A 10,361-nucleotide genomic window follows, 5' to 3' on the forward strand; every position below is an offset into this window, starting at 1 on the left:
TAATTTCTCCACTCATATTAGTTTGAAAGATAATAGAACACACTTTAATTTTATCCCTATATTCTAATTGTAGTCATTTTGGTTATCCTGGTTGAGACGGAATCTTTACTTTTAAAACTAGATACCCTGATGATTATTGTGAACATCTCTGGTTCAATTTGGCTCCGTTGTTGCAGATGTAGAAGAGATGATTTTTGTAAAGGTTACAAACGACAAATGACAAGAAAAGCTCACTTGGCCTTGAGGGCATGGTGAGCTCAGTATTGGATTAATAAAACGATAACATGAAACAAATAAACTTCAATAGTTTCCAATTTAGAAATAAAACACATGTATACAAAAAGTCATATCATTTGTGGCTGTTAACTATTTGGTGTCTTTGGTGGATGTTGTTTTGGCAATCAGTCGTCATTTCAATATTTGTTTATATTTGTACTTTTACACGATCTTTACACTGTACAGTCTGAATAAAATTATGGAAAGCAGCAGGAAGTATCAAATTCGTTTTTGCATTTTCTTCTTTAAATTACTAATGACTTGGCTTTGCAGCGTTTTACAAATGGCTTTGAATGAACTATTACCTTCTCGGTATGGAGAGCTATGCATTTAAAATAATTGGTTCGTGTCACATTATCTGGATGTACTTTATAAAATAGTGCGGCTGAACGTGAGGAACATCGCAGATCACTACGAATGTATGTTAAAATAACATGCTCGGGTTGTTTGAAGAAAGAAGGCTCTGATCAATTGCTAATTATTACTTTGCTAAACTTCATTTCAGTCGTTCATGTTAGGATCTGACTAATTTCCGTATGATCGCCGTTTTTATGCCTTATCCAAAATAGACATCTTATCATTATGATTTACTAAAGAATTTGTTATTTTAATGGTTTATAGAATACGTTATTCCTGCAGAAAACCATATCTGTCTTGAGCCCAGTCACCATATATCCACAATCCGTAATGCATCATGATTTATCGTATGCGCACCGGCCGTAATATTACAAGTTATGGATGAGTATGTAGTTCCAGCAATTATTTTGTGGTAATGCGTATTTGCCAAGACACTTTTCTGGTCTATTTGAGCCATCTCAATATCCGACTAAAATGTCAGACTAACATTGCTTGTTAATTCTCCTGGTATGACGACACCAAATGGATCCTTTTAACGACCTTGACTGTTTATACAACCCTTTGCACGGTCCGGGATGTTACCATACTGTATTCTGTCTTACATTGATTTATTTCATAAACTACCAACATGTTTGAATCATATCCATTAGTTTCTTTTTGATAGATCATTACTGAAACTTGATTGTCTGATTTTGTGACAGATAAGATTAAACTTTCGAATGAAAAACGTCATCGATATGATAAGCAATACGGAATTCGCTTGTACAGTTAAAAATCTGTAGATTTCACAGGGTAATAAACGCAACCGCTACTGCTAGGTCGTTCCTGTATGTTGGGGACAATAAAGTTATTATCGAACTGATTGATTGGTAAAATCAGTTCTTTAAAATGATTACATGTATTACGATTTAAAGAATTACGTTTATTGCCCGAAACAACGCCAACGGGTTGTGATGACGTTATTACCGATTCAGAAAGATCAAACTCGAATGATATCTGAAATGTTTCCAGTTTTGACAAAACACCTGAAAGCGTTTTCCCACTTTTTTTTTAATTGATCCTTACTATCTTGACATTAAGAAATCTCAATTTTATTTGTACAGTTGGAACATCAATAGTTGTTGGTACTATTCAAATCAAACATTTATCAATCGATCTATAGGCATGAACCTTAAAACTAGGCACACTTGTTTTTCGTTCATTTTTTACATACATAAGGGCGTTAGTTTTCTCGCTAACCTATAATTGGTAATGTTTGTGTCATTTTGGTCTTTTGTGGATAGTTTTCTCATTGGCAATCATACCAAATCTTCTTTTTATACACTATATATTTTTATGACACTTGCTTTGGAATTGCTCAGTATCAACCACTTGCTACATCGTGCAATTGAAAAGGGTACAGCACGGTTGGAACGGAAGTATGAACGAAGACATCTTTCCTTTCTTTTCCATCGTTAGTGAATACCGACTTTGGGAGCTCAAATCTACTCTCTACCTTTGAATGGATTCGTTTTTATTTGTATTTATTAACCAGTTAGTATAATTATAAGCTTAACTGTCCTATCATTATAATAGGTGTCAATACATTATTTTACCCAAAATAGTCACCCCGGTCCATTATGACTTTTACCCGGTCCATTATGACTCATATCCGGTCCATTATTGATTTGTTGCCAGTCCTTTATGAGCACGTGCAATAATGTTGAAAAACCAAAAAAAAATGGCTGACATCAGTGTCCGCTTCGATTTCAATTTTATGTTTTGAAAAGATCTGTGCAACTTTTCTGTGGAATTACCTACAAGTCCAGGACTGCGTAACTTCTTTTAGCAACATTTTGCGTGCTATATTTAGAACCGGAACTCTATAGACGCAGACGACAGTACAGTATGGCAGGCCTTGTTCCTGCAAAAATATCGGACAGATACGCCAAGAATGGCGAAGACATGCTTGATGTTTTGTCTCATGACATAATGAGGTACGAAATGCTTGCAGAGAAGGAGACGTTCGACGCTCTTACCTCCGTCCTGCAAGGGGAACAATCCCATGACAATGTCGAGCTACATGAAATCGTAGTAAACCGCTTGAACAATGACAACAACAACAATGACGAAGGTGATCCGACGGAAACACACGAGCAGCGTGACACAGGAAGCAGTAGATTTAGATCAGTTTCCAATGAGGACACAGACGAATTTCTCAGGAAAAATGTAAATAAAAACACGGACTACAAAACAAGATCAGATGTTAAAACTTTCTACACCTGGGCACAGCAAGTAGGAGAGTTTAGAGAGCTGCAGATGATTCCGTTTAAGGAACTAGATGCTATTTTAGCCCGGTTTTACTTAGGTTAGTTTAAAAGTTTTTTACTTCAACTTAAAGACTCCTAAAAATATGTTACTATGGTAATGATTTTTGATAAAATAGATTTGTACATGCTTTAGCCAGCTTCGTGACGACTTACGGATAGGAACATGTATACTGAATTTTTTAGTCTGTCCAATATCATTCAGGACATCTTGTTTATATTTTGTAATATCAGTCTGTCCGTCCTATACTAACTTTTGAATTTCAGCTGAAGTTACGCTTGTATGTAGGCTGAATCCTTGCAAACAGCTAGTCAGATCTTCATTGAATTTTGTACACTCATTCAAAATAAGAAAATTAAAATGAAAATTCAATACAAGTTAACAATTTCATAGCACAATTTACCTTGTGAGACATCTGTGTTTTCTTGTTGATATCAATTGATTTTTGTATGATACATGTATATTTTTTGTATTTCATGTAAATTTTGTACATACAGAGTGAGGATACAGGCTGAATGGGGTTAATGTTAACTTTTTTTATGTTTCTATTTAAAGGTGTAAGTAACAAAGAGGGACAGGAGTATGAACCAGACACGCTTACAGGATTCCAGAATAGTATTGAGAGACACCTGAAAAACAATAAAGTTGTAGTGGATTTGAAAAGAAATGACGATTTCAGCCATTCAAGAAAGGTGCTCGAGGCCAAAAGAAAGCAATTGAAACAAGAGGGAAAAGGGAATAAAAGAAATAGAGCTGAACCTATAGACACACAGGAAATCCAAAATCTTTATGACAAACAGCTGCTTGGTTCAGGTATCATTAGTTTATTTTTACAAATGTACATTTTTGTACATCACAATAGATACTGAATATTGGATTTCAATATTTAAAAAAACATGGTGCTATATCAATTTTGATGAAAGTTTTGGGATATAACAGATTTAGTGTCATACAGGAGACATTGTACTGCATTTGTACAAATAGCATGAATATAGTTTTTGATTTTCCTACAAACATGACAAATGAATGTCAAGATAAATTAGGTTAAAAAATTAAATGGAATGAAGCTAATTAAAAAAATTGTTTTGTTTTTATATCCTGTCACACAAAGTGGCAAGGTATAATGTGATTTCATTTGAGTGTCCGTCTGTCCATCCGTCTGTCCCCCGACGGTTTCCTGATGATAACTTGAGAACAGATTGACCGATTCCAATGAAACTTTGTACTGTTGTTAAGCATGATTAAAAAAACAGGCTAAGCTAAGTTTGATTTTCAGAAAAATCTGTTTACTGGTTTCGGAGTAAGACCATTTAATCTCTGGATAGTGCCCTATTTTTAAATTTATCATTGTTTATTTTCAGCTAATCCCACGTCACTACTAAACACAGTCTGGCTCAACAATGGTGTTTTCTTCGGATTCAAAGGTCGTCAGGAGCATGCATCCCTCCTTCTTGGAGACCTTACTATGAAGCAAGACTCCAATGGGAAAGAATATGTGGAATTTAATGGTTAGTTCATAGCACATGTTGTGCACATATGGTACACAAAATTTTCATTTACATTGCAGTTTATCAGAGGTAATTTTAATAACTTGTTGGGGCATATAATTTTATTCATGTCTGTTTCTCCTTACGCCTGATACAAATTTTCATCTGACATAAGCTTTTACCCACATGTTTACGCTTATTTCGTGCAACTGTCTGTTTGTTTGTGTGTCGTTAACACACAAACCATTAAAGTTTTGTTCAACAACAATAATAAACTGCTATCTATTTAGCATAAAGTGTCATTCCAGTGTCCTAATGATGTTTGATATTGAAAGCATGTGTTTGTTTTTATAATTTTTCAGAGAGAACAACTAAGACGAGAACTGGCGCCAAGTCTTCTGACTATAGAGCAGTAGCACCTAAAATGTTCGAACAAAAAGAAAACCCAAACTGTCCGATAAAAATGTTAAAATTGTACATCAGCAAAAGACCAGCAGATCTTCAAAATGACCCATCATCCAAGTTTTATTTAAGACCTTTGGACAAACCTAAGGAAGATGTATGGTATTCACATCAATGTATTGGGAAGAACAAATTGGGGACTATGATGAAAACTATGGCCGAGGCCGCACAGTTATATGGCCGTAAAGTCAATCATTCAACCCGTAAAACTTTTGCAACCAGTTTGTTACATTCAGAGCGCCCACCTACTGAAGTTGCCCAGCTAGGCGGATGGAAAGGAATCTCGACACTCACACACTATAATTTTCCGTCTATGAAACAACAAGACCAGGCATCAAATATCATATCAAATGTTGTCATTCCTCCATGTTCCAGCAATCAGAATGAAACGGCACCTGAGAATTCAGATAAGGATACCAGTGACTGTCCTGAATATGATATTCACATTGTTTCCTCTCAAGAAAAAACTCTTGATATTCATTATGACAAGGAAAATGATTCAGAGCTATCTATGTTTGAAAAACCATCTCAGGCTTCTAGCATTGTTAACAATAGTAAAAGTAACATGATTGCCAATAGAAAAGACTGCAGTAATCCATTCAGTATTCTAACTGGCGCTGTTATTAATGGTGGAGTCATAAATCTAAACATATTTTCTGGGAAGAGGAAACGGGATGACTTTTCCAGCTCTCAAGAGTCTTAATAATTATCAGACAAGTTCCTAATTCAATCTGTATTTGTTGTCCTTGTTGAAAAAATTTGTTATCAGTAAATAATTAAGAAAAAATACAATTCCATTTTTATTGCCTCAGAACTGGTTAATAAAAGTATTATTAACCAGTTAGTATAATTATAAGCTTAACTGTCCTATCATTATAATAGGTGTCAATACATTATTTTACCCAAAATAGTCACCCCGGTCCATTATGACTTTTACCCGGTCCATTATGACTCATATCCGGTCCATTATTGATTTGTTGCCAGTCCTTTATGAGCACGTGCAATAATGTTGAAAAACCAAAAAAAAAATGGCTGACATCAGTGTCCGCTTCGATTTCAATTTTATGTTTTGAAAAGATCTGTGCAACTTTTCTGTGGAATTACCTACAAGTCCAGGACTGCGTAACTTCTTTTAGCAACATTTTGCGTGCTATATTTACAACCGGAACTCTATAGACGCAGACGACAGTACAGTATGGCAGGCCTTGTTCCTGCAAAAATATCGGACAGATACGCCAAGAATGGCGAAGACATGCTTGATGTTTTGTCTCATGACATAATGAGGTACGAAATGCTTGCAGAGAAGGAGACGTTCGACGCTCTTACCTCCGTCCTGCAAGGGGAACAATCCCATGACAATGTCGAGCTACATGAAATCGAAGTAAACCGCTTGAACAATGACAACAACAACAATGACGAAGGTGATCCGACGGAAACACACGAGCAGCGTGACACAGGAAGCAGTAGATTTAGATCAGTTTCCAATGAGGACACAGACGAATTTCTCAGGAAAAATGTAAATAAAAACACGGACTACAAAACAAGATCAGATGTTAAAACTTTCTACACCTGGGCACAGCAAGTAGGAGAGTTTAGAGAGCTGCAGATGATTCCGTTTAAGGAACTAGATGCTATTTTAGCCCGGTTTTACTTAGGTTAGTTTAAAAGTTTTTTACTTCAACTTAAAGACTCCTAAAAATATGTTACTATGGTAATGATTTTTGATAAAATAGATTTGTACATGCTTTAGCCAGCTTCGTGACGGCTTACGGATAGGAACATGTATACTGAATTTTTTAGTCTGTCCAATATCATTCAGGACATCTTGTTTATATTTTGTAATATCAGTCTGTCCGTCCTATACTAACTTTTGAATTTCAGCTGAAGTTACGCTTGTATGTAGGCTGAATCCTTGCAAACAGCTAGTCAGATCTTCATTGAATTTTGTACACTCATTCAAAATAAGAAAATTAAAATGAAAATTCAATACAAGTTAACAATTTCATAGCACAATTTACCTTGTGAGACATCTGTGTTTTCTTGTTGATATCAATTGATTTTTGTATGATACATGTATATTTTTTGTATTTCATGTAAATTTTGTACATACAGAGTGAGGATACAGGCTGAATGGGGTTAATGTTCACTTTTTTTATGTTTCTATTTAAAGGTGTAAGGAACAAAGAGGGACAGGAGTATGAACCAGACACGCTTACAGGATTCCAGAATAGTATTGAGAGACACATGAAAAACAATAAAGTTGTAGTGGATTTGAAAAGAAATGACGATTTCAGCCATTCAAGAAAGGTGCTCGAGGCCAAAAGAAAGCAATTGAAACAAGAGGGAAAAGGGAATAAAAGAAATAGAGCTGAACCTATAGACACACAGGAAATCCAAAATCTTTATGACAAACAGCTGCTTGGTTCAGGTATCATTAATTTATTTTTACAAATGTACATTTTTGTACATCACAATAGATACTGAATATTGGATTTCAATATTTAAAAAAACATGGTGCTATATCAATTTTGATGAAAGTTTTGGGATATAACAGATTTAGTGTCATACAGGAGACATTGTACTGCATTTGTACAAATAGCATGAATATAGTTTTTGATTTTCCTACAAACATGACAAATGAATGTCAAGATAAATTAGGTTAAAAAATTAAATGGAATGAAGCTAATTAAAAAAATTGTTTTGTTTTTATATCCTGTCACACAAAGTGGCAAGGTATAATGTGATTTCATTTGAGTGTCCGTCTGTCCATCCGTCTGTCCCCCGACGGTTTCCTGATGATAACTTGAGAACAGATTGACCGATTCCAATGAAACTTTGTACTGTTGTTAAGCATGATTAAAAAAACAGGCTAAGCTAAGTTTGATTTTCAGAAAAATCTGTTTACTGGTTTCGGAGTAAGACCATTTAATCTCTGGATAGTGCCCTATTTTTAAATTTATCATTGTTTATTTTCAGCTAATCCCACGTCACTACTAAACACAGTCTGGCTCAACAATGGTGTTTTCTTCGGATTCAGAGGTCGTCAGGAGCATGCATCCCTCCTTCTTGGAGACCTTACTATGAAGCAAGACTCCAATGGGAAAGAATATGTGGAATTTAATGGTTAGTTCATAGCACATGTTGTGCACATATGGTACACAAAATTTTCATTTACATTGCAGTTTATCAGAGGTAATTTTAATAACTTGTTGGGGCATATAATTTTATTCATGTCTGTTTCTCCTTACGCCTGATACAAATTTTCATCTGACATAAGCTTTTACCCACATGTTTACGCTTATTTCGTGCAACTGTCTGTTTGTTTGTGTGTCGTTAACACACAAACCATTAAAGTTTTGTTCAACAACAATAATAAACTGCTATCTATTTAGCATAAAGTGTCATTCCAGTGTCCTAATGATGTTTGATATTGAAAGCATGTGTTTGTTTTTATAATTTTTCAGAGAGAACAACTAAGACGAGAACTGGCGCCAAGTCTTCTGACTATAGAACAGTAGCACCTAAAATGTTCGAACAAAAAGAAAACCCAAACTGTCCGATAAAAATGTTAAAATTGTACATCAGCAAAAGACCAGCAGATCTTCAAAATGACCCATCATCCAAGTTTTATTTAAGACCTTTGGACAAACCTAAGGAAGATGTATGGTATTCACATCAATGTATTGGGAAGAACAAATTGGGGACTATGATGAAAACTATGGCCGAGGCCGCACAGTTATATGGCCGTAAAGTCAATCATTCAACCCGTAAAACTTTTGCAACCAGTTTGTTACATTCAGAGCGCCCACCTACTGAAGTTGCCCAGCTAGGCGGATGGAAAGGAATCTCGACACTCACACACTATAATTTTCCGTCTATGAAACAACAAGACCAGGCATCAAATATCATATCAAATGTTGTCATTCCTCCATGTTCCAGCAATCAGAATGAAACGGCACCTGAGAATTCAGATAAGGATACCAGTGACTGTCCTGAATATGATATTCACATTGTTTCCTCTCAAGAAAAAACTCTTGATATTCATTATGACAAGGAAAATGATTCAGAGCTATCTATGTTTGAAAAACCATCTCAGGCTTCTAGCATTGTTAACAATAGTAAAAGTAACATGATTGCCAATAGAAAAGACTGCAGTAATCCATTCAGTATTCTAACTGGCGCTGTTATTAATGGTGGAGTCATAAATCTAAACATATTTTCTGGGAAGAGGAAACGGGATGACTTTTCCAGCTCTCAAGAGTCTTAATAATTATCAGACAAGTTCCTAATTCAATCTGTATTTGTTGTCCTTGTTGAAAAATTTTGTTATCAGTAAATAATTAAGAAAAAATACAATTCCATTTTTATTGCCTCAGAACTGGTTAATAAAAGTATTAAGAAATGGGTAATTTAATAATGGACTGGTTATATATCCTCGGTCCGTAATAACGGCCCGCGGATTACTGTAATGGCCCTCGGCGTTGCCTCGGGCCATTACAGCAATCCTTGGGCCGTTATTACAGACCTTGGATATATAACCAGTCCATTATAAAATTACCCATTTATTAATACTATATTAAGAAATGGGTAATTTAATAATGGACTGGTTATATATCCTCGGTCCGTAATAACGGCCCGCGGATTACTGTAATGGCCCTCGGCGTTGCCTCGGGCCATTACAGCAATCCTTGGGCCGTTATTACAGACCTTGAATATATAACCAGTCCATTATAAAATTACCCATTTATTAATACTATAGTAATGAAAATATTGTCTCACTTCCTCCCTGAGAGGAAAAACTATGCTGTCATTTCTAATATAAATAATATGTATAAATGATTGAATGGATATCAAAATGTCACAGACAAAAATGAATGAATTGAATATTATTTTTTTTTAGAATAATCCAAATATTATACCGATTTCAATCTGACCGTGCAACATGTTTTAAAAAATCAAATTCATAACATTTTAAAACTTAAAACAATGCCGATCTTCCCTCTTTTGGTCATTTTACCAAACACAACAAAAAACATTAAATAGAAAATCGTTAGCAATAAGTAAGTGAATTAAATATGAGTTGATATATAAGTACTTGACAAGTCGAGGTGAATGTCAAAACATTGTTTACTGGACATGTGACTCCAAGTCATCCGGGATTTTCAGATGAAAATAGTATAATGCCCTCAATAGCATTTCATGATTGACACACACTGGGAACACCCAAATCCAAACATTGTCTCCGGGTGCGGAATTTTATCGTTACATTAAAGACCTGTTGGTGACCTTCTGCTGTTGTTTTTTCTATGGTCGGGTTGTTGTCTCTTTTATACATTCCCCATTTCTTTTCTCAATTTTATCTAATCAGTCAATAAGGAATAATAAGTACACGAGGAACTATGAATCGTTTTATGTCTGTGACAAAAATGGAGCAGAGGTAGTTTTAGACTTAAAAGGAGGAAACACATTAAA

The 10,361-nt window shown here is 35.1% G+C and overlaps 2 protein-coding genes across 2 annotated transcripts; both read left to right on the forward strand.

Annotated features, from left to right (window-relative positions):
* Positions 1-2,188: 2,188 nt before the first annotated feature.
* LOC134690785 (uncharacterized) lies at positions 2,189-5,637 on the forward strand. Its single transcript, XM_063550832.1, has 4 exons — positions 2,189-2,980; positions 3,496-3,753; positions 4,302-4,448; positions 4,790-5,637. The coding sequence occupies exons 1-4, from the start codon at positions 2,521-2,523 to the stop codon at positions 5,590-5,592; spliced, it is 1,668 nt and encodes a 555-aa protein (XP_063406902.1). The 5' UTR covers positions 2,189-2,520; the 3' UTR covers positions 5,593-5,637.
* A 142-nt stretch (positions 5,638-5,779) lies between these two features.
* LOC134690786 (uncharacterized) lies at positions 5,780-9,459 on the forward strand. The gene is made up of 4 exons (XM_063550833.1): positions 5,780-6,544; positions 7,060-7,317; positions 7,866-8,012; positions 8,354-9,459. Exons 1-4 carry the CDS (start codon positions 6,085-6,087, stop codon positions 9,154-9,156), a joined length of 1,668 nt encoding a protein of 555 aa, XP_063406903.1. The 5' UTR covers positions 5,780-6,084; the 3' UTR covers positions 9,157-9,459.
* Positions 9,460-10,361: the final 902 nt, after the last annotated feature.

Source organism: Mytilus trossulus, chromosome 11 (assembly GCF_036588685.1).
Source record: "Mytilus trossulus isolate FHL-02 chromosome 11, PNRI_Mtr1.1.1.hap1, whole genome shotgun sequence".
Taxonomy (NCBI): Eukaryota; Metazoa; Mollusca; class Bivalvia; order Mytilida; family Mytilidae; genus Mytilus; species Mytilus trossulus.